This window comes from Pseudorca crassidens, chromosome 6 (assembly GCF_039906515.1).
Source record: "Pseudorca crassidens isolate mPseCra1 chromosome 6, mPseCra1.hap1, whole genome shotgun sequence".
NCBI lineage: Eukaryota > Metazoa > Chordata > Mammalia > Artiodactyla > Delphinidae > Pseudorca > Pseudorca crassidens.
In genome coordinates this window covers 127375565-127401024 of record NC_090301.1, presented here as the reverse complement: position 1 = coordinate 127401024, position 25460 = coordinate 127375565, and the positions used below count along the sequence as shown (strand labels likewise).

Below are 25460 nucleotides of genomic sequence, written 5' to 3'. Positions count from 1 at the left end.
ATAAAACTTTGAGTTACTGTCCAGGGTCCTTCACTCAAACCTGAAGGACTCCCTGCTGCAGGCAGGTCTGGTAGTTAAGAACTCTCTCAACTCTCGATTAACTGGGAATGTCTTAATTTCTCCCTCATTTTCGAAGGCCAGTTTTGCTAGATATAAGATAATTGGTTGACAGCTTCTTTCCTTCAACACTTCAAATACATCAACCCATGCCATCTGGCCTCCGACGGTCCTGATAAGACATCTGCTCATGATTTTCCTAGCAAATCTTCTCTCAGCTTCATAGACATTCATAATGTACCTTATCATGTCTTATGCAACAGAGCATTTTCCTATAGTATCGTGAAGTCAGTTAAGTTGTAACATTATTTTGAGACCAGAGTTTAAGGAAAAGGAATTGTCTATTTCAAGTGTAGACATTATGAGGTCTTTAAAATTATTACAGATTTTCAAACTAGAAATGAAAATGTCATGGAAGCATCCCACAGATTTTAAATTCTAACAAAGTGAATACCAATCTCTAATAATGCACATGAAGAAAAATCTCTTTGGGATCCTTTTTCCTAATGTAAAGGAGTCTTGAACCCAAAAAGTGAGAAAACCACTGTGGTTTGTCCCCAGCTGTGATTGGTGTTACTTGCTCTGAACTCACAGGGCACCACTGCGATTAAATTCACAAAAGTACCTATATATGTTCCCAGCTGGGCCCAGGTTTTTGGTCCTTAGAGCCCAGGAAGCTGCTTTTGGTGACCTGACGGACTTGGACCCACAGTTAGCCTGCTTTTTCCATGTTTTTGTCATTTTGTTGATATTTTCTTTTTCTCTCTACTCTTTTTTTTATTTTTCTCATTTTTCTTTGCCTTTTTCTCATTTTATTTTTGTCTTTTTAATCATTTTTTCTTTTATTTAAAAATTTTTTCTTCTCAATTTTTAAATTTTTTCATTCTGCTTTCTTTTTTTCCTTTGTTCTTCTTCTCATTTTATCTTAAATTATTATTTTTTTTTTTTTACGGTACGCAGGCCTCTCACTGTTGTGGCCTCTCCCGTCGCGGAGCACAGGCTCCGGACGCGCAGGCCCAGCGGCCATGGCCCACGGGCCCAGCCGCTCCGCGGCACGTGGGATCCTCCCGGACCGGGGCACGAACCCGTGTCCCCTGCATCAGCAGGCGGACTCTCAACCACTGCGCCACCAGGGAAGCCCTTAAATTATTTTTTTAGTTAGTATTGCTAGTATTAATAAAGTTAGCATTGTTAGTATCGTTGGTATAGTTAGTTAGTGTAACTGGTAAAGTTAATAGTTTATTAGCATAGTATCATTCGTATTAGTCATCACTGCTAGTATAGTTAGCATACTTAGCACTGTTAGTATAGTTAGCATTGTTAGTTAGCATAATTAGCATTGCTAGTTAGTGCTATCTGTCAGTGTAGTCAGCAGGTCACCATGATGCAGTGCCTCACGACCCTCTCTGCTGACAAGGAGGCTCATATTGACAACTACGAGATCCTCCATTGATGAATGTAGGTTCGCCAAGGTGAAGTTGGCCTGGCACATTCTGACTGGGAGGTGGCTGTCAAGGTCATTAAGAAAAGGTAGCAGAGCTCCTCCAGCTTCCAGGAACTTTTCCGGGAAGTGAACAGTATGAAGGCTCTGAATCACCCCAATATTGTAAAGCTACTGGAGGTGATTGACACGGAGGAGACAATGTTCCTGGTGATGGAGTACCTCAATGGGGGGGACATGTCCAGCCATTTGGAGGACCACGGCCGCATGACAGAGGTGGAGGCCTGAGGCCCATTCCAGCAGGTGGTCTCCACCCTGCAGGCCTGCCACCAGAGGGGCGTCATTTGCCGGGACCTGAAGCCAAGGAACCTCCTCTCTGATGCCGAGATAAACATCAAAATTATGAACTTTGGCCTTCAGCAATGAATGTAAAGAGAGTGGCAAACTTGATACCTTCTGCAGCAGCCCCACTTATGCTGCCCTGGAACTCTTCCTGGGGCAGAGCTATGACGGCCCTGCAATGGATGTATGGAGTCTGGGAATAGTTCTCTACTCCATGGTCACCGGATCCCTGCCTTTTGGGTGTTGGGACTTCTGGGAGCTGTGGCAGTGAATCCTAAAAGGGCAATACCCCATCCCACTGTATTTCTCCTCAGAGATAAAAAAATCTCTTAAAAGATAAGGTGACCCTCAACCCTAGTGACAGAAGCACCTTCACTGACCTAATGAGGCATCCATGGGTGAACATGGGGTAGGAGGAGCCACTCAGGCCATACTGTGAGCTGTCCTGTGATAAGGACTCTGGGCTCGAGGTGGGACCAGATCCAAGACTCAGGAGCAGTCAGGAGGCACGACAGTGTGAGCTCCGAGGAACCCGAGGCGGGGGGCTGCACCATCAGCGTGAGGCCCTCCCTTTCCGCTGACCTCAACAGCCATGAAGTTGAGACTTCCCCAAGCCCTGAGGTGTCCACACAGAGTGAACCACTCCTCCCCACGTGGCTCTACCAGGAAGAAAGTGAGCAGCTGCAGGAGGACCAGAAGCCAGGGCAGAAGACCAGCAAGACTGCCAATCCCCGACCAGCCTGGAGGCGAGGACCGTTACCTCCAGCCCAGCCCCCAGTGTGGCCCTGCGGCCTCCACCTCTACCAGCAGCATCAGCAGCAGGACTGGAGCCCCAGAGGGAACCTGCCGCCCTCCAGGTGTGTCCAACCTTGGAAATTCCTCCCATGCTGGGCAGCCTGAGAGTGTGTTCCCAGCCACTCCCTCTGGCCGCAGCCAGGCACAGCAGTGGGTGGCTGGGAGAACCTGGAACTTTATTTTAAAACACCTATGTTGTAGGCTGCCCAGCAAGAAGCATCACCACAAAGTGAGCCCAGTGTAACACCCCATGGATGACTGAAGCAGGAAGGTCAGGCTGTGCTCCCTGGGACCTGGGACCTGGGATCAAGAACCTCCACGGCCTTCAGAAGCATCGTATTCAAACACGTGGCCAGCTCAGAGGATGGTCTAGAGTGGCCTGGGAGACCAGAAGAGAGGCCACCCTGGCTGCAGGTCTGCCCCTTGACCCGCACTTGGGTGAAACTTCAGAGACTGGACTGTCGTTCCTGGGCACTTCTCCCCTCCCCCACTCTTCTGTCTTCCATGTTGGTGGGGGAGGGGGATAGTTCTCATCAACTCCTTGGTTCTTCCAAGTCTTGTTATTAAGCTTGATGCTCCAGAAGGATGTACCACACTCTGTTTTGCATCCTCCCTGCACAGAATTGGGGTTGTGCATTTTCCAGTTTGAGATGCACATAGTCACGTAGTACTTGGAGTTACTCGGAACAACTAAATGGAAAAACGACCTAAGAGAATTAGCACGATGACTTCCAACAGCAACAATTGCTGCACTGCAGGGCAGAAATGCAGAAAGTGTGTATTACCCTCCTGCACTAACATTACCGAACATTTTCAGACGGCCCGAGCAGAACTTTTGGTCCTGAGGCATGTGTGAATTATGACCGAGATGCCCATAAAAGGATAACAAGGTCCTGTGAACCAGCCTGTGTATGGTGTGGTCAGGTCCCTGTGCAGCTGAGTTTCCTGACTCTCATGCAGGAGTCAGGCTCTCCCTTTCCCCTCTGGGGTGGGGCCCTGATGCGTGGGTTTGACCACAGGGACTGGAGGGCAGGCACCCTGGCAGGAGGAAGCTGGAGTGTCAGGCACACACAGGACAGAGGTCGGGAATGAGGCTGGGGAGTGGGGGGTTGGATCGGCCCCCCAACCCCTGCTTCCAGGACCACCCCCATTGCTGCACTGTGCTCTGCATCTCCAAACTGAAACATCCCCCAGCTCAGGCCTGGAAAGCAGTCAGCTCCGACGATGGAACACTGTGCTCACGAGACTGTCTCCTCTTCTGTGAGCCTTGGGCCTGGGGTGACTGGGCCACGGTTGCCTCTGGTCGCCCTCATTAGTCCAAGCTCAGTCCCACAGGGAGGGCTGTGGGTTTTGTTCTGAAGAGCAGGGGATCCATAAGCAGGCAGTGACATTGTCGCCTTCCACCGGACAAGATGCCTCTGGCTTCTGGTGCCCAGTGGGCTCTGGATGGGAGAGAGCTTCAGGGTCAGTGTCGGAGTCCCACCGGCAATTTGCCAGCAAAACTCATGAAAACACCCGCCAGCCCATGATTTTCAACTGGTTCCTGAATTATGAATTGCTTAATGCAATTTGTCTAACGGACAATCTCTCATAAAACACGACCTTAGGGTCAAGAGTGGTCAGGTGGTGGGAGGGAACATTAGAAGGGGTGGGGCTGAGGTGTCCAGGTGGCTCCTGATAGCCTTGTCCATTTCTCAGAGCACCGACCTTTAGCTGGTCGTGCGGCCGCCCACGACTATAGAGTTCCCACCTGCAGCGAGGCTGCTCGTATGACCAAACTCTCCCTCCAGGACGGGAAAGGAAGCGATTTGCACAACTTCTAGAATATGTCCTAGGAGAGAGAAGCAGGCCCTTTCTTCTTCTCCCTCTGTCCTGCCGCTGGGAATGTGAGCTCTGAGGTTGGAGCTCAGTCCTGCCCATATGGACGAGGCAACTCCTCTGGGATGACACGGCGACAGGGACAGGAGCTTCCTGGACCACCCCTGGACTGTCTGCCTCCAGACCCAGCATGAGGGATGCCAGCTTCCGTTTGCCACTCTGCCGTGGGCCCTTTGTTATAGCCGCGGAGCCTTTTCCTAAGTAGGACAGCAGTCCTGGAGGGCACATTTCTTGTGGTTCCCTTCGGTCTGGCTGCTCCCAGGACTGCAGTTAACTGACGTTTCCAGCCCTCCCTTCCATGGGTGGCAGCAAAGCTCAGCTCCAGCCCGCTGTCCTCTCCGGGCGTTTCTCTGGAAGTCTAATGCGGGAAGACAGATGCTCCCGACTGAGGAGCTGCTACCTTCCAGGGGCACCAGCCCCACTCTCTCCCAGAGATGCAGCTGGTTTTGAAATATGCTTCCCTGACTCTATCCCTGTTGATATCTGCAGATTCTAGTCAAATAACCCAGGGAACAGGCTGTCTCATGTGTGGTATAACTTGATTACTGCTGGAAAGATGAGTTTTGAACCAACAATCTCCCTGCTACGCTGACAAGTGTAAAAGTTTAATTTGAAAAGCCAACCAAATTTCACTCACAGTGTGAAGGCAGAGACTGGGACTTGGTCAAGCTTGGCCTTGGGCCCTCAGTCTGAGGAGATGGAAAGTAAGGACCTCACAGGTGTCTGGTCCTGTTCATGTGATTTTTATATGCCCTCCACCCTGATGCAGTCTGCGATTTTATGGGAAAAGGAATTCTAATACATATTAAATTATTAAACTTGTTGACGATATTATAAAAAGGCATACAGTTTATTTGTTCTTCAATTGTTTACTCTGTGTCTGCAAAGTGTCTCCTAGGCTGGTTTAAAATAGAATGTTTAGTAGAAAATTTGAGATTCACTAAGGCCAGCAGATCAGGAGAAAACTGCCACTGAAAAGAGCATCTGTACTCACACTCCCGGGAGAGGGGACGGAACAGCAGGCAGGGCCTCCCCACACGGGGGCACACGGGGAGGGCAGGAGGCGGCGAAGCCCGCAGCTGGGGATGGGTGGGAGCCTTCATCGTGTTTCTGTGGAGGCAGTGGCAGGCAGGGTGAACAGGCTTAAGGCCGGCCGGGCTGAGTGACTTCATGGGCCCCAGGCTGTGTGGTCCCAAGCAGCCTGGGACCTGACCCTGGGGGAGCAGGGCAGGTGGACAGTGCCTCAGAATATGAGTCCCCAACAGAGGAGGTGGTTGGTTTGTATTTGAAAAGTGGGCCCTGGGCGAGTTCCCTGGTGGTCCAGTGGTTAGGACACAGCGGACTCACTGCCAGGGGCCCGGGTTCGATCCCTGGTCCGGGAACTAAGATCCCACAAGTCGAGTGACTTGAAAAAAACAAACAAACAAACAAAAAACACTGGATGCCTAAAACCAACAGTGTTATGTGACCATCATATCCAATAATCTGCATCTCAGTAAGCAGGGGTGGGAGCATGGATGACCTATTGCCGAAACTGTGTTTGCTCTACAACAGCAGAGAGCGGTAGTTGTGACAGAGGCCACAGGTCTCTTAAAGCCTAAAACAGACCTTTATGGGAAAAGTGTGCAGACTCTGCCCCAGAATAGTGGTCGTAACAGCGTGCCTGGGTGCAGGCTCGGCCCAGCCAGCCCCTGTGCTCTACCTGTCGCCCCATTTAAACCCCTCCCCACCCTGAGAGGGAGAGACTTCAATACTCCCATTTTACAGATGAGAAAACGGAGGCTCGTTTTGCTTTTATAACTCAGTGGTGGAGCCAGCTTTGAACCCCAGTGTTCTGATTTCAAAGCCACATCTCAACTCCAATTTCTAGAAGGTGGGATCCAGGCACTGGGGACCCTCCCTCTTCCACACTTAGAGTCGTGCTCCAGGGCCCACCACCCCAGAGGCTGCTGGATGAACACACTTAATCCACTTATTCTGCACGCGCTCAGCCCCTGGCTGCTGTTCTGCTGCTGCTGACACCTCAGTCAGCTGAGATTTTACAGGTGACTTGTCACCACCTGCCCACTCGCCCTGCCACGTGGGGCAGACATTCCTCGCCTGACTATTCTAAATCCTTCGCTCACAAATCTGCAGAATGGCCTTAAAAGAGCCATGCTCACCTGCGTGGAGGTCTTGACAAGGGGAAGGGAGGGGGAGTTTGGGGTGGCCTCTCATACTGAAGGGACAGGAAAGGGACAGTATTTATGTCCATAATGGGACTCAATTTGAGGTTAAGAACTTAGGACTAAAGAGAGAGAAAAGCTGCCAGGCTGAGGGCTCCCAGGCTGCTGAGAAAGGGGGTGACTACTGTGTGGGACTGCAGATGTGTGATTTAATAAAAACACACCAGCCCCCTGAATGACAACAACTTGCCCTTTAAGGCCGCAATTGGTTCCCTGACCCCGGGTCTCCCCTCAATTCCAGGATGTGATTGTCTGGGCACTGGGGGTCCTTAATTGGGAGGTGCTGGCCTCTCAGTCATGGGCACACCTGCCCATGTGTGCTCCTGTGGGCTGCGGTCCCCACGGGTCAGGGCACTCCTGATGCAGACGTGGGAGGCTCAGGTCATAAGGAAGGAATGATATGTCTGTGGGGTCTCTTGTGTGCCCTCTGCAGGAGGGAGCATCACACAGAGAAGAGCCCTCCCTCCCCAACCCCCAGGTCCAGGGCTGGGGTGAGCACAGCTCTGAGCCCCTCGGTTTAGCCAGCAGCCTGGCTGGGGGTAGGGAGGCTGCCCCACTCTGAAGTCATAAAGGGGATGATTGATTGGGATCCCACACACACACACACACCCAACTCACAGCAAGCCCCTCACCCATGCCCAGCCTCTGTGTTCCCCTCTGTAAACTGGAACCCAGTCACCTTCACCCTCAGGCGTGGGGGCCACCCTGTGCTAATTACAACACAAAGCGCTGGGTTGTTTCAGGCGCCCTGGGGTGTGTGGGCCCGAGGCCAGGCAGGGGGCAGGTGGGAGAGGAGAGGTGTGGGTGTAGCAGGTGTGACAGCAGAGCTGTCTAAGAACCGGCTGAGAGTGGGCGGTCTAACATCCAGACACAGGCGGTTGCCACTAGCAAACCCGTTCATTAAGACCACGTTTACTCCCTCTTGTCAGTTACAATTGTCTGTTTGAACAGAGGCCTCTGGAGTTTATTAGCAACATTGCTGCCCACCACAGAATGGCTCTGCTCGGCTCCTAAGCACAGCGGGCCTCTGTGCACTGCAATCTCCCATCTGCTCCTGCCCTCCCTCTCTTGCTCAGCACCTCCCAGCAGCTCCCCGTTGCCCAAGGCCTGCCCCGCTCCAGGGCTCCAGGTGTAAAAGGTCATACAAGGCCCTGCCCACCTTCCCCAGCTGAGCTGTGTTCCTGCAGCAAGGAACCACCAGTGACCCAAGCCCCCAGGTCATCCTCTGCACCTCTGCCTGTGCTTCTCTTCCTGCTCTCCTGTTGCCTTTCCTTCGAGCCCTCAGCCCCTGCGTCATTTCCCCTTTATGGCAGGACGGTGTTCGTTGCTCACCCAGAGGCTTTGCCCAGCCCACCCTGCCTTCTTCCTGTGGATGCTCACTGAGGAGGAATCACGGTCATTCCAACTCTGTTATGGGAACTGATTCTCCTACTAGTGATTGGTCAGGACAAGGACTTGTGACCAAGTTCTGGCCAGTGAGATCCTAGAAGAAGTCTACAGGGGCTTTTGTGAGAGATTTTCCTTCCTGAAATGAAAGAGATAGGCAGGGGAAAGGTGCCCCCTTGCTTCTGGATGGAGGGTTAACTATGCAGACGTGATGGCTGGAACAGAGGCAGCCATAATGCATCCATGAGGGATTGACACCAACATTCTGGTAATGGTGGAGTAGAGAGGTGGGTGGCATCTGAGTCACTGATGATATTGTTGGGCCACCAGACCACCTCTGGAGCTCCCATCTCTCACACTGTCTTTAAACATTAAATGTTAGATGCAGTTTAAGTAGTTTAGTAGTTTAAGTATGCAGTTCAGTAGTTTAAGTAGTTTAACTATGTAGTTTAAGTCACGCTCAGTTGGGATTTCTGTCACTTCAGCCAAACACACAACTAATTGATTACAGCCCTCAAATCTCAGTTGAAAATGATCTGTCCTTTACCAGTTCCCCAGCAGACTTGGGTCTCTGCCTTTGTCTCCACACCCTTCACCCATGAAAGCAGCTCAGGTGCTATGGGGCCCTGTCTGCCTGTCTGGTTCACCCATATTTGGTCTGTGAACACCTCCAGGGTGGGCCTCTGCATTCCCTTCTCTGTGCCCCCTGAGCCTGCACACAGTGGGCCTTCAGAGCCTAAGGGACCTCACCCCCCCACCACCATAGACAGAAGCTTCCAGCCATCAAAACACCTGTGCAGTCACTTTGGCCCAAGCACTGCTTCTAGACCCCTGGGGGCTTCTACAGCCTCTACATCATGAAGAGCAAGTGCCCTTGTAAACAGCTTCCCAGCTGTCAGATCTCACTTTACATGTGCCTTTCCATGCTGAGCTAACTCACTGTCAGCTCAGTCTCTCCCGTGGCACCACAGGAGGCCACAATGTGGAGGAAGGAGTACAGGAGCAGAGTTTCAAGGGAGATGTGGAAAGGACAATGATGGATGCATTCTCTTCCAAACTGATTGAGGTTCCCTGCACATTCTGGAAAATAACTCTGGTGAGCAAGTGGGGAATAGATCCTCACCAAGGCCCAAAGGAAGGAGATGTCCCAGGTAGGGTGGGGACTTCCCAAAGGCTCTTGGCCTCCCCTGTAGCAGTTCCAGATGGCAGCCCATGAATGGAGGACTACCCACGTGGTCACATGAGCATAAATCTGTAATTGTCATGCATAGCAAGAGAAAGGGATGCAGGGTGTGAGGGAGCCAGAAGTGTGGGGGGCTGATGAAGAAAGTTCCCCCTCCTCCCTTCAGTGTGAATTGCTTCTGTGAGTCTCAAAGCAGCCACATGGCAATTACCAAGCCTCAGGCTCCCACAGTAGCCAGCGTGGGGCTGGGTGCCTTAGGCCCTGTCACACAGACAAGCCACACCATGTGGCTTCCCAGAGTTCAAGCAGCAGGGTCTGCGTTGTGTCTGGCTCCACACTTCCTCACTGTAGCCCAGTAACCTCCTTTCTCTGAGCCTCAGTCTTGTCCTCTAAATGGGGGCATCGGTTGCTACCTTAACAGGACGTATCCTGTGAGGACTAATTTGGGTAATCCTAGAATTAATAGCTGGCCCCAACAGATACCGCTTGAATCCATTTGGATCTCCAGATTAAACTGGAGTCTCACAGCGTTATCTGGCAGTTCTTCCCTGAAGACAGACAAAACCCACACTGTTGCAGTTCCAGGGTCTCCACTTAGCCAGCTGGACAGAAAACCCAAGGTGGCTCAAACAGGCTAACAAACAAGGCAGGAGAGAATGACTTATGTAACTAAGTCCACAGGCAGCTGGCTTCCAGCAGGGCTGCAGCTGGAGCTCAGGGACGTCAGTAGGAACCGTCTCTTCTTACTTCTCAGCCCTGCTTACTGGTGTCAACCTCACACAGGTGGCTCTGACTTTATGGGAGCAAGATGCCCACCAACTGCCACAGGGTGACGTCATGTCCCTACCAACTGTCACAGGCTGATGTCACATCCCTTCCAGTCCCAACAGAAATAGAGCTTCTCTTCTCCATGATTCCAGCACAAGGCCCTGCCCTGGGCCCTGATTGGCCACTCACCCAGCCCTGAGCAAATCACGGTGTCTAGGGAGGATGGAACATGCTGATTGGCCAGGTTGAGGTCATGTGACCATCCTCTCCAGGAAACTTGTGAGCTGTTCACCCTGTGTAGGGGTGGGAGGCAGTGTGATGCACAGAGAGCAGGGTTGAGGGTCCAGCGCTGCATCCTCTGCTCAGTTTCCTGTGATGTGCCTGCTCACATCCTCTTCCCACACCCCATTGTCCTCTATTTACAAAAGAATTCTTTTTTTTTTTTTTTTGTGGTACGCGGGCCTCTCACTGTTGTGGCCTCTAGGCTCAGCGGCCATGGCTCACGGGCCCAGCCGCTCCGCGGCATGTGGGATCTTCCCGGACCGGGGCACGGACCCGCGTCCCCTGCATCGGCAGGCGGACTCTCAACCACTGCACCACCAGGGAAGCCCTACAAAAGAATTCTTGACACACCTCTTGCCTTCCCAAGCCCTGTTTCATCCACCCACACCAAAAAGAAGCAAGACCTCCTGTTTGAAGACAGAATTGGGGACCCCCTCCCAGTCTCTAAGCTTGCTTTTTGTGTCCCATTACAGTCATTTATTGAGTCAACAAACATGCACTGAGCACCTACTACATGCTGCTGTGGGTTCTCAGGATGGTTAGTTGTTCTGAGTATTGGGCATCACCCAGCAGCCTCCCAAATGGAGTGAATTTTGTATGAGGAAACACCTCAGGCACTGAATCACTGAATAACTGAATCACTTTACTGTACACTTGAAACAAACACAACATTGTAAATCAACTATACCTCAATAAGAAAAAAAAAAATTCCCTCATCGAAAATTGTTCTAAAAGTTGTAAAGTTTTTCTTTCAAATGTAGGTTCTTAATGTGTCTGTTATTGGTTTGGTGGTGTTTTGTGGAGTAGGGATCAAACTTATTTTCCCATACGGATACCAAATTGTCCCAGCACCATTTACTAAATGGGTCTCCTTTCTCCATTTACATATTAAGAAACCTTTTTAAAAATCCTGAGTATCAAGGACTTCAGGTCTTCAGTAATTTGTAGAGCACCTCACGGTCATGCCTCCTGACTGTGTCTTCACCCCTCTTTTACCGTTAAAATTTCTAATATACACAAGTGCCCCAGAAAGCCCATGGATGTTTTTGTGAGGACAGGGGATGTGAGCATGGAGGAGGGGCTGAGTCCATAACGACCATGTGACCATGCTGAGTGACCCCCAACATGGGGTCTGGCTGGGTCTTCCTAAGGCATGGTCTGTGTTTCTTCCTCTTGGTGTCTGGCTGTGCACAGTAGGGCTGGTGGCTGGGGACCTGAGTCTCTGGGGCTGGCACTGGAGAGATTAGACCACACAACCTGCTTTTCCATTCATTTTCCTCCTGTGGGCTCCGCTGAGCTGGTGTGGAGACGTTTCTGACACATTTCTCCTAAAGGCCTGAGAGGTGCCCGGTGCTTCTGCTTCTCATCCCCTGCCTCATCTCTCTTTGTGTCTTTTTTTTTTGGAATATAGTAGATTTTCAATGTCCTGTTAGTCAGTGTGTCATTTTGACAGTCAGGAATGTGTGGTTTAATGGACTGCCCCCTCTCACTTCCGCCAGCTCTGTGCCTTGTAGGAGATGGAGAACTCTGGGAGAAGCACTCCATCACGCGTGAGGCTGGACCAGAGAGACACGTTCTCACCAGGAAGGCTCCAACCCTGCTTGGGGGTTTGGAGTTATGGCTTCTGATCAGACACCACCCCCACCCCCCGGGCCCTTGGCCCAGGCCATACTCTGAGGTCTGGAAAGACGGTGGCCTCCCCTCCCTGAACCACAACCAGTAGTGAACACTTGGTCCAGCCCCCTAGCTTTTCCGCCCTGCTTCTCGTCCAGCCCAGTCTGGCTCCCAGGCTCCACTCTTGACCCCTGCCCACAGGGTCAGGAGGGCCCAGTTCCAGGACAGTTTCACACAAGGCGAAGCTGTTGGAGCCCCTCCAATCTCCTCGTCTAGATAAGCATTTCCTTGGAGCCTCTCACAACCCTGTGAGGAGATACTGTTTTTGTTCCCATTTTACAGTTGAGAAATAGGAGGCTCAGAGCCATTCTGTGATTTGCCCAGGGTCACTCAGCAGGCCAGTGAATGAGCTGGGATTTGAACCCAGGCTGTGTGGCCCCAGACTCCACGTCTCAGACTCCATGACTCAGTGTACAGGTCTTTCACCTTCTCGGTTAAATTTATTCCAAGGTATTTTATTCTTTTGGATGCAGTTGTAAATGGGATTTTCTTTATTTCTCTTTCTGATGGTTTATTATTAGTGTAGAGAAATGTGACAGATTTTTGTATACTGAGTTCATATCCTGCAACCTTGCTGAATTTGTTTATTAGTTCTAATAGTTATTTTTTTGTGGAGTTTTGAGGGTTTCACATCATATCGTGTCATAATCAAATAGTGACAGTTTTACTTCTTCTGTTCCAATTTGGATGCCTTTTATTTCCTTTTCTTGCCTAATTACTCTGGGTAGTATTCCGATACTATGTTGAATAAAATTGGTGAGAGTGGGCATCCTTGTGTTATTCCTGATTTTCAGGAAAACCTTTCAGCTTTTCACCACTGAATATGATGTTAGCTATGGACTTGTTTATATGGCCTTTAGTGTATTCCATGTATAACCACTTTGTTGAGAGTTGATATCATAAATAGATGTTGCATTTTGTCAAAAACTTTTTCTGCAATTATTGAGATGATCATATGATTTTTATCCTTCATTTTGTTCATGTGGTGTGTCACATTGATTAATTTGCAGATATTAAATCATCCTTGCATCCCTAGAATAAATTCCACTTAATCATGATTTTAATGAATGCTTGAATTTGGTTTGCTAATATTCTGTTGAGGAGTTTTGCATCCATGTACATCAGGGTCCTTCTTGAAATTCTTAAAAACCAAATTTAAAATGTTATCTCAGTGAAAAGTTAAATGCAAAAATATCAAGAAAGTGAAAGAGTCTTTAGAAGTAAATAATAAGGTATAACAGATAAAAGGAAAAAGGATTCCAAATAACTTACTTTTCATAAGAATTTTAGCTCTTAAGAGGAATTCTTATTAAAATAAATTTAAAAGACAAGTTTTAGGTTAAAACTTGAAAGTTTTTGGCACAATATTTCTATTGTGAAGCTGACATTTATGTAATTTATATATAAGCTATTAAGGAATACTATGTAGCTATTAAAATCATATTTTCAAAAAGTTTTAATGACATGGATAAGTACTAATATAAAGTGAAAAAGTAACTAGGAATATAGGATGATCCCATCTAGTTTAGATAAAAGTATAGATATGTTGAGTGATAGTTTTCAAATTAAAAAAAAATGGTTTACTGTTAATATAATCGGAAAGATTCTATAAATATGCTTTGGTTTGGTATTCTATTTACTTGCAACCAGACACACAGAGCTGTGATGCAGGCCAGGTGTTTCCCACCCCATCCCCTGTGGGTCCTGGGAGGCACTGACTTTCTGTCCTGGACCCCAGTGCCTGACTCAGGGGCTCCATAAATGCTCCCTGACATACTGCACTTGGGAATAAGCCAATTTTCCCATAGTGTGAAAGAACAGGAAAATTACTTGCACTGAAAAGATCCACCCTAAACCTTGAATCTTACAAATTTGGTTTTGATCTACCTGCAATTCTGTGAAGATGTCTGAGTTTGAAGGCGGCTTCTTTTGCCACAGAACCAGGGAACCCTCAGCACGCCTGCCATTCCTCACATGACCACCAGAGGGCAGTGAGTGGCTGCTTGTGACAATCACACTGTCCCACTTCAAACGTTTTACCAGTTAATCTTCCTCAGAACATGTTTTATATCCTTAAAGAATTTCTTTGAGGATTATTTAATTTCCTTTTATTCTTCAATCCTTTGGAATCTAATGAAAACTCCTTACAAATAACAACTACAGGTAGTGCACTGGATGGAAGAAGCCCTTCCGTACACATGCAGACACATAAAATTATGAGTGTCTGAATGAAGGTGGCCCTTTGCCTAACATCAAATTTAAAAACTCATCTAAAATGGATCAAAGACCTAAATTTAGGAGGTAAAATTATAAACTTATAAAAAAAAATTATAAACTTATAGAAGATGACATAGGAACAAATCTTCATGACTTTGGATTTGGTGTCAGTTTCTTAAAGGTGACACCAAGTCAACAAAAATTAAAACAGACACATTGAATAAAGGGTCACCAATGTGACTGCTTTCCATTTGGCTCTTAATGCTCTCCAGGCGCCAGGCAAGAATTACACACGGCATTTCTCCAGTAATTCTCCCAAAACCCATTAAGCAGTGCCAGTTATTTTCTCCATTTTAGAGATGGAGCCACTGAGGCTCACGGCCTTGCTGGGAGCACCCAGCTAAGAGAGGCTGAGCAGGGACTAGACTGTAGTCTGTCTGCCTTTGGACCCTGTGCTCCTTCCACACTGCTTCTCCCTGGATTCCTCCAGAGCTTGGATCCCCAGGCCTTGAGAAATCACTGACCTCTGGGGCAGGGTCACCATCTATGGCTAGGACTAGGCGTGTTGGCCAGGAATGGCCTGCCCTGGTCACTAGGGACACTCCCAGTCCCAGGTTCAGCTTATATCTGGGCAGGAAGAGGTTTCTCTACAGGCAGGAGGAGTAAAGGTTCCTGTATCCTCAGAGCTGAATGGTCCCCCTGCAGCAGCATCTTGTCGCCGCCTGCTCATCAAGTGGACCCTGCAGACATCTACTGAACACTGGGTTCAAATCCTGCCTCTGCCTTTCTGTGGGGCAGAAAAGGGGGCAGCTTCTTTAAGCTCCATTTCTTCATCAGTCAAACAGGGACAGTGTTTTTACCTTCTTCTTGGAGTTGTTAAGAGATTCAATGAGATGATTCATGTCCCAAAAAGAGACCCAGGAAAGGACTCGTTCACCCTTAGCTGTACCTGCTGATATGAACCTGCAAGCCCGCTGCTGCCCTGGGCTCCCTGCCTCTGCCCACTCTGTTCCCTCTGCTGAGGGCCCAACTCCCTCAGACTCAGATGATTCTCCAGAAAGCCTTTTTCCACCCTCCATTTGGGTGGGGTGTCCCTTGGCCGGCAGTGGGAAATAGCACTGGGGCTCACGTCATCAGACCCAGGGCATCCCTGGAGCTGCACATGAGCCTGTGCCTGAGGACGATGAGGTTCTGAGTGTTGAGAGCTGACCCTGGAGCTCCGTGCACAGTGCCGTCTCCTCCTCGGACCACAGATCAGGTCGCCCAGGAAAGGGCCTCCCTCCTTCCAAGTAGCCAAAGTGAGCTGCTTTGAGCTCCCTGGGGCACCTCCCACCTCCCCTGTGCGCTCGCCCTGAGACAGCATCTCAGGGTTTCACAGCCACCAGGGCGGCCAGCATAATTTTTTTTTTTGAATTTTATTTTATCTATTTTTTATACCTCAGGTTCTTATTAGTTATCTATTTTATATGCACTAGTATATACATGTAAATCCCAATCTCCCAATTCATCCCACCCCCCCACCCCCACCGCTTTCCCCCCTTGGTGTCCATATGCTTGTTCTCTACATCTGTGTTTCTATTTCTGCCCTGCAAACCGGTTCATCTGTACCATTTTTCTAGATTCCACACATATGCGTTAATATACGATATTTGTTTTTGTCTTTCTGACTTACTTCACTCTGTATGACAGTCTCTAGATCCATCGACATCTCTACAAATGACCTAATTTCATTTCTTTTTATGGCTGAGTAATATTCCATTGTATATATGTGCCACATCTTCTTTACCCATTCATCTGTCGGTGAGCATTTAGGTTGGTTCCATGACCTGGCTATTGTAAATAGTGCTGCAGTGAACATTGGGGTGCATGTGTCTTTTTGAATTATGGTTTTCTCTGGGTATATGCCCAGGAGTGGGATGCCAGCATCAATATTGAAAGTCAGTTTCTGGAGAAGAATTTAATTTTTAATGGAAACAACATTGGGAAGAATTGGGACCACTTCTTACAAACCAACACCGAGCCTGAATCCCTAACCTTGACAGCAGTGCCCCACCGTGGCAACCCTGCCCCGTGGTCCTCACTGCTCTCCACCCCAGCTGCTCCCTGTTCCATCAGGGGCGTCTCTCTCCCTGGGGAGCCCTGAGTGTACTACCTGTGACGATTTACATTCTGTGCATGGGGAACCATCTCCTGGCAGAGAAGAGAGAGGTGGCTGGCCTACAGCCGCAGAGAGAGTGCCCCCTCTTGATTTCAGATGCACATAGTAGTAAGCGGCAGCCTGCAGTAAGCAGCAGTGAGCGGTAGCTGGAAGCAAGATCTTAGTTCCCAGACTAGGAGTCCTAACCACTAGACCACAGGGCTAGGGCCTGGATCCCTAGTTCTTGCCTGCCTTGTTGGAAAGAATTCAAGAGAGGAGGCAGAAGGTAAAGAGAAAAATAAATAGTTTATTGGAAAAGCAAAGTACATGCAGAAAGACGCACGGGTGAACTCAGAGAGTTGCACCTTTGGGAAGTTTAAATCCTTTATAAGGAGGCAGTTTTCCATGGCTTTGTCTCCCTTCTGGCCAATCACCTTGCTTTGTCCCCCGTGGCTAATTTGTCTCAGGACCCTTCCCTTAGGTGCGCACACATCTCTCAGCCAAGTTGGATCTTGACGTGAAGGTGTCCGGGAGAAACAAGACTCACTATGGCATGGCATTGTCCCCTGACTTTTGACCCCCAAGGAGCCTTTCTGCGCGTGTGCAGTGTCTCCCTTGCCCCAAGGATGGGAGATATGTGACCTCTTTTTTTTTTTTTTTTTTTTTTTTGCGTTACGCGGGCCTCTCACTGTTGTGGCCTCTCCCGTTGCGGGGCACAGGCTCCGGACGCGCAGGCTCAGCAGCCATGGCTCACGGGCCCAGCCGCTCCGCGGCACGTGGGATCCTCCCAGACCAGGGCACGAACCCGCATCCCCTGCATCGGCAGGCGGACTCTCAACCACCGCGCCACCAGGGAAGCCCGATATGTGACCTCTTGATCTTCACTCCAACAGGGTTTAGCCCCTCTCTGTCTCTGCCATGACTGTTATCTTAAGGTGTCCACAGGAGACAAAGCCTGGCTATTTACCCTGTTTCTATTGTTACTTCCATTTCAGAGAGCAAACAGGATGCTGACTGTAAATGCCTAACCTGGAGCCCACTTACTTCCTGTCTCAGGAAATGCAAACAGGAGGCTAGTTGTAAGTGCCCAGCCTGGAGCCCATCTATCTCCTGCCTCACTCTGGCCTTACTTTGAGGGAGGTGAGGGCTCCCACTCTTCTCCTCACTTGGGGTCTTGGGTAGGGAGCAGAGCTCCTCCCACGTAGAAGCTGAATGTGAGGGGTGCCAAGGCTGGGGGCTGTGCAGATGCCAAGCCGGGGTCACAGCTGGGGGAGCCTGAAGGGTGGTTAGGGGCTGAGTAATATTCCATTGTATATATGTGCCACCCTGAGGCTCTGACCTTCCCACAGCTCCCAGAGCCCCCCATGTGCTTTGTTAAGGTCTCTCCTGCTCACACAAGCTACAGTGGTTCTTGCAGTCTCAGCTCAAAACTCCATCTGGACTGAGCGCAGTCAAGGCCATGTCTATAACTCACCGACTGCCCTGAGAGGTGCTCTCTTGAGACGAAGGAGGCCGGGCTTGGAGAGGGAGGGAGCGAGTGGACCAGCCTGAACCCTCCGCTGACTGGGAAGCAGGGCCTGGTTTCTTTGCTCAGAAGCTGAGTTCAGAGCTGAAGGGGCTGGGTGTGTCACAGGAAGGGGCCAGAGTGAGATGTGCTCCCGGGAATGGAGCAGGGGCTGTGGCAGGACACCTGGGGCCAGGGGACTGGGGTGGGCCCTCCTGGCTCTGCGGGTCACTCTTAGGCACCCTAAAGGCCTCCACTCCCTACTCAGTCACCTCCCTGCCTCAGATGTCACCTCCAGGCTCTCCAGAGTCCCTGCTTTCCCAAACAAGACTCAAACTTGATGAAGAGACCCCAGATATTGGAAACTGCAACCAACACCTAAAAGTGCATACGAATTGTGTTCCCAAAATTCCACTTATAGGGACCAGTCCTAAAAAAGTAGAGATTGATGGATATAGATATACCTTCAGTACAATTAGGAGAGTGAAAAACTGGGAATGACCCAGTTGCGCACATCTGGGGCTGCTGAGTAACCTGTGATGTGCAGCTACCTATAAAGGAAGAGGGACAGAGGACTGACTTTTGTGTCCACCTGTGGGGACATCAGGTTACAGAAGAGCACAGCCCTGGAGGCTTCCTACCCCATCCTCTGCTGTGTGCACACGTGCACACACACACACACACACCACTGCACTGTCCAACGGAAAAGACTGGAAAAATGGAAACCACTTGTTAAGGACAATTGTTTCTTTTTTTCAGGATTTTACTTTATTTTCTTCCAGTTTTATTGAGATGTAGACACACAGCACTGTATAAATGTAAGGCATACAGCATAACAATTTGACTAACAATCATCATGAAGTGATTATCACAATAAGTTTAGTGAAATCCATCCTCTCATATAGACATAAAATAAAAGAAAAAAATATGTGTTTTCCCTTATGATGAGAACTCTTAGGATTAGCTCTTAAGCACTTTCACAGGTAACATACAGCAGTGTTAACTATATTTATCATGTTATACATTAATCACTAGCACTTATTTATCTTATAACTGAAAGCCTGCACTTTTTTGACCACCTTCATCCAATTCCCCTTCCCCTCACCCCCTGCCTCTTGTAACCACAAATTCTCTTTTTCTATGTGTTTGTTTGTTTTTCAAAGTATATTTGACTTTCAATGCCATGTTAGTTTCTAGTACACAACATAGTGATATTTCTATGTATTTCAAAATGATCATCATGGTAAATCTAGTTGCCATCTGTCACCAGACAGATATATTAAAGTATTACTGACCACATTCTCCACTGTGTACAGTTCATTCCCATGACTCATTTATTTGTAACTGGAAGTCTGTAACTCAATCTCCCTCACCTATTTCTGACATCGCCATACAAACCTTCCCTCTGACAACTACTTGTTTGTTTTCTGTATTTATGAGTCTGTTACTGTTTTGTTATTTCATTTGTTTTGATTTTTAGATTCCACACAGAAATAAAATAATACAATATTTGTCTTTCTCTGTCTGATTTCGCTAAGCATAAGGTCCATCCATGTTGTCGCAAATGGCAAGCTTTCATTCTTTTTTGATAGCGGAGTAGTAGTCCATTGTGTGTGTGTGTGTATGTGTGTGTGTGTGTGTGTGTGTGTGTGTGTGTGTGTGTGTGTGTATGTATACTACACCTTTTTAATCTATTCATCTATCAATGGGCACTTAGATTTCTTCTGTATCTTGGCTATTGTAAATAATGCTGCTATGAACATTGGGGTGCATATTTTTTTTTGAATCAGTGTTTTTGGTTTGTTTTTTGATAAATACCCAAAAGTGGAATTGCTGGGTCATATGGTAGTTCTATTTTTAGTTTATTTAGAAACCTCAATACTGTTTTCCACAGTGACTGCACAAATTTACATTCCCACCAACAGTGTACAAAGGTTCCCTTTTCTCCACACCCTCTCCAACATTAGTTGTTTGTGTTCTTCTTAATGACAGCCATTCTGACAAGTGTGAGTGATATCTTTGTGGGTTTGATTTGCATTTCTCTGATGATCAGTGATGTTCAGCATCTTTTCATGTGTCTGTTGGCAATGTGTCTGTATGTCTTTGGAAAAAGGTCTATTCAAGTCTTCTGCCCATTTTGCTTTTGTTTTGTTTTGTTTTCTGTGATGTTGTGTTGAATGAGCTCTTTGTCTATTTTAGATGTTAACCCGTGTCAGATACATTGTTTGCAAACATCTTCTCCCATTCAGTAGGCACCCTTTTCCTTTTGTTGATAGTTTCTTTCACTGTGCAAAAGATTTGAGTTTGATGGAGTCCCATTAGTTTATTTTAGCTTTTGTTTTCCTGGCCTGAGCAGAATAAAGAAAAAAGAATGAAAAGAGCTGAGGACAGTCTCAGAGACCTCTGGGACAACATTAAATGCACCAACATTCGAATTATAGGGGTCACATAAGAAGAAGAGAAAAAGAAAGGGACTGAGAAAATATTTGAAGAGATTATAGTTGAAAACTTCCCTAATATGGGAAAGGAAATAGTCAAGTCCGACAAGCACAGAGAGTCCCTTACAAGATAAATCCAAGGAGAAACATGCCAAGACACATATTAATCAAACTGTCAAAAATTAAATACAAAGAAAACATATTAAAAGCAGCAAGGGAAAAACAACAAATAACACACAAGGGAATCCCCATAAGGTTAACAGCTGATCTTTCAGCAGAAACTCTGCAAGCCAGAAGGGACTGGCAGGACATATTTAAAGTGATGAAGGAGAAAAACCTACAACCAAGATTACTCTACCCAGCAAGGATCTTATTCAGATTTGATGGAGAAAGTAAAATCTTTACAGACAAGCAAAAGCTGACAGAGTTCAGCACTACCAAACCAGATTTACAACAAATGTTAAAGGAACTTCTCTAGGCAAGAAACATAAGAGAAGGAAAAGACCTACAATAAAAACCCAAAACAATTAAGAAAATGGGAATAGGAACACACATATCGATAATTACCTTAAATGTAAATGGATTAAATGCTCCCACCAAAAGACACAGACTGGCTGAATGGATACAAAAACAAGACCCATATATATGCTGTCTACAAGAGATCCACTTCAGACCTAGGGACACATACAGACTGAAAGTGAGGGGATGGAAAAAGATATTCCATGCAAATGGAAACCAAAAGAAAGTTGGAGTAGCAATTCTCATATCAGACAAAATAGACTTTAAAATAAAGACTATTACAAGAGACAAAGAAGGACACTACATAATGATCAAGGGAACAATCCAAGAAGAAGACATAACAATTGTAAATATTTATGCACCCAACATAGGAGCACCTCAATACATAAGGCAAACACTAACAGCCATAAAAAGGGAAACTGACAGTAACACATTCATAGTAGGGGACTTTAACACCCCACTTTCACCAATGGACAGATCATCCAAAATGAAAATAAATAAGGAAACACAAACTTTAAATGATACATTAAACAAGATGGACTTAATTGATATTTACAGGACATTCCATCCAAAAACAACAGAATACACATTTTTCTCAAGTGCTCATGGAACATTCTCCAGGATAGATCATATCTTGGGTCACAAATCAAGTCTTGGTAAATTTAAGAAAATTGAAATTGTATCAAGTATCTTTTCTGACCACAACTCTATGAGACTAGATATGAATTACAGGAGAAGATATGTAAAAAATACAAACACATGGAGGCTAAACAATACACTACTTAATAACGAAGTGACCACTGAAGAAATCAAAGAGGAAATCAAAAAATACCTAGAAACAAATGACAATGGAGACACGACGACCCAAAACCTATGGGATGTAGCAACAGAAGTTCTAAGAGGGAAGTTTAGAGCAATACAATCCTACCTTAAGAAACAGGAGACACCGCGAATAAACAACCTAATCTTGCACCTAAAGCAATTAGAGAAAGAAGAACAAAAACACCCCAAAGTTAGCAGAAGGAAAGAAATCATAAAGATCAGATCAGAAATAAATGAAAAAGAAATTAAGGAAATGATAGCAAAGATCAATAAAACTAAAAGCTGGTTCTTTGAGAAGATAAACAAAATTGATAAACCATTAGCCAGACTCATCAAGAAAAAAAGGGAGAAGACACAAATCAATATAATTAGAAATGAAAAAGGAGAAGTAACAACTGACACTGCAGAAATACAAAAGATCATGACAGATTATTAAAAGCAACTCTTTGCCAATAAAATGGACAAACTGGAAAAAATGGACAAATTCTTAGAAATACACAACATGCCAAGACTGAATCAGGAACATATAGAAAATATGAACAGACCAATCACAAGCACTGAAATTGAAATTGTGATTAAAAATTTTCCAACAAACAAAAGCACAGGACCAGATGGCTTCACAGGCGAATTCCATCAAACATTTAGAGAAGAGCTAACACCTATCCTTCTCACACTCTTCTAAAATATAGCAGAGGGAGGAAAACTCTCAAACTCTTTCTACGAGACCACCATCACCCTGATACCAAAACCAGACAAGGATGTCACAAAGAAAGAAAACTACAGGCCAATATCACTGATGAACATAGATGCAAAAATCCTCAACAAAATACTAGCAAACAGAATTCAACAGCACATTAAAAGGATCATACACCACGATCTAGTGGGGTTTATTCCAGGAATGCAAGGTTTCTTCAATATATGCAAATCAATCAACGTGATACACCATATTAACACATTGAAGGAGAAAAACCATATGATCATCTCAATAGATGCAGAGAAAGCTTTCGATAAAATTCACCACCCATTCATGATAAAAACCCTGCAGAAAGTAGGCATAGAGGGAACTTTCCTCAACATAATAAAGGCCATATATGACAAGCCCACAGCCAACATCATCCTCAATGGTGAAAAACTGAAAGCATTTCCACTAAGATCAGGAACAAGACAAGGTTGCCCACTCTCACCACTCTTATTCAACATAGTTTTGCAAGTTTTAGCCACAGCAATCAGAGAAGAAAAGGAATCCAAATCGGAAAAGAAGAAGTAAAGCTGTCACTGTTTGCAGATGATATTACATGATACTATACATAGAGAATCCTAAAGATGCTACCAGAAAACTACTAGAGCTAATCAATGAATTTGGTAAAGTAGCAGGATACAAAATTAATACACAGAAATCTCTTGCATTCCTATACACTAATGATGAAAAATCTGAAAGTGAAATCAAGAAAACACTCTCATTTACCACTGCAACAAAAAGAATAAAATATCTAGTAATAAACCTACCTAAGGAGACAAAAGACCTGTATGCAGAAAATTATAAGACACTGATGAAAGAAATTAAAGATGATACAAATAGATGGAGGGATATACCATGTTCTTGGATTCGAAGAATCAGCATTGTGAAGATGATTCTACTACCCAAAGCAATCTACAGATTCAGTGCAATCCCTATCAAACTACCACTGGCATTTTTCACAACACTAGAACAAAAAATTTCCCAATTTGTATGGAAACACAAAAGACCCCGAATAGTCAAAGCAATCTTGAGAACGAAAAACGGAGCTGGAGGAATCAGGCTCCCTGACTTCAGACTATACTGCAAAGCTACAGTAACAAGACAGTATGGTACTGGCACAAAAACAGAAAGATAGATCAATGGAACAGGATAGAAAGCCCAGAGATAAACCCACACACATATGGTCACCCTATCTTTGATAAGGGAGGCAGGAATGTACAGTGGAGAAAGGACAGCCTCTTCAATAATTGGTGCTGGGAAAACTGGACAGGTACATGTAAAAGTATGAGATTAGATCACTCCCTAACATCATACACAAAAATAAGCTCAAAATGGATTAAAGACCTAAATGTAAGGCCAGAAACTGTCAAACTCTTAGAGGAAACATAGGCAGAACACTCTATGACATAAATCACAGCAAGATCCTTTTTGACCCACCTCCTAGAGAAATGGAAATAAAAACAAAAATAAACAAATGGGACCTAATGAAACTTCAAAGCTTTTGCACAGCAAAGGAAACCAAAAACAAGACCAAAAGACAACACTCAGAATGGGAGAAAATATTTGCAAATGAGGCAATTGACAAAAATCTCCAAAATTTACAAGCAGCTCATGCAGCTCAATAACAAAAAGACAAACAACTCAATCCAAAAATGGGCAGAAGACCTAAATAGACATTTCTCCAAAGAAGATATACAGACTGCCAACAAACACATGAAATGCTCAATATCATTAATCATTAGAGAAATGCAAATCAAAACTACAATGAGATATCATCTCACACCAGTCAGAATGGCCATCATTAAAAAATCTAGAAACAATAAACGCTTGAGAGAGTGTGGAGAAAAGGGAACACTCTTGCACTGCTGGTGGGAATGTGAATTGGTAGAGCCATTATGGAGAACAGATGGAGGTTCCTTAAAAAACTACAAATAGAACTACCATATGACCCAGCAATCCCACTACTGGGCATATACCCTGAGAAAACCATAATTCAAAAAGAGTCATGTACCAAAATGTTCATTGCAGCTCTATTTACAATAGCCTGGAGATGGAAACAACCCAAGTGTCCATCATCGGATGAATGGATAAAGAAGATGTAGCACATATATGCAATGGAATATTACTCAGCCATAAAAAGAAACGAAATTGAGTTATTTGTAGTGAGGTGGATGGTGCTAGAGTCTGTCATACAGAGTGAAGTAAGTCAGACAGAGAAAGACACATATCAAATGATATCATTTATATGTGGAATCTAAAAGAAGGAAACAAATGAACTTATTTACCAAATAGAAATAGACTCATAGACATAGAAAACACACTTATGGTTAACAAAGAGGAAGGCGGGAGGGATAAACTATGGATTGGGGGTTAACAGATATACACTACTATATATGAAACAGATAAACAACAAGGACCTACTGTATAGCACAGGGAACTATATTCAATGTCTTATAATAACCTATAATGGAAAGAATTTAAATAAGAATATATATATATATAAAATATTAATATACATTATATATATATATATGACAAATCACTTTGCTGTTATATATATAACGAATCACATTGCTGTACACCTGAAACATTGGAAATCAAATATACTTCAGTTTAAAAGAACAACATTATGTTCCATAAAATAAGTTAAATACAAAACAACACTTATTATATGATTTTATTTATATAACTTGTTCAAAAAAGAGAAATATATTAGTGTTTGCCTAGGGCTGGGGTTGGGAAAGGAAGGGGTGTAAATGGAAACAAGTGTTTTTTTTAGGGTGCTGGAAATTACAATTAGACTTGAGGTTATGAGAGTGATACAATACACTAAATCGTTTGTAAATACATTAAAAATTCATTGAATTTAAAATAGGTCAATTTTATAGTATATAGATTATCTCTTGATATAGGTGTTAAAAGAAAAAGAAGTAAACACAGAAACACAAAAACTCACTGGCCCAGATCTCCAATAGCTATCCCCCTTTCCAGTGGGCACAGTGTATTGTGAACTGATTTGAGCTCACAAATAAACAATATAAATGGAGTGAAAC

The 25460-nt window shown here is 45.7% G+C and overlaps 1 protein-coding gene across 1 annotated transcript in view; it reads left to right on the top strand.

Moving 5' to 3' along the window:
* The first annotated feature begins 1636 nt into the window (after positions 1-1636).
* CFC1 (cryptic, EGF-CFC family member 1) overlaps positions 1637-25460 on the top strand; it is a 70442-nt gene continuing 46618 nt past the window's right edge. The window contains exons 1-2 of the mRNA XM_067742379.1: positions 1637-1774; positions 2507-2697. Coding sequence (XP_067598480.1) covers positions 1637-1774; positions 2507-2697 — 329 coding nt within the window. The remainder of the gene's footprint in view (positions 1775-2506; positions 2698-25460) is intronic.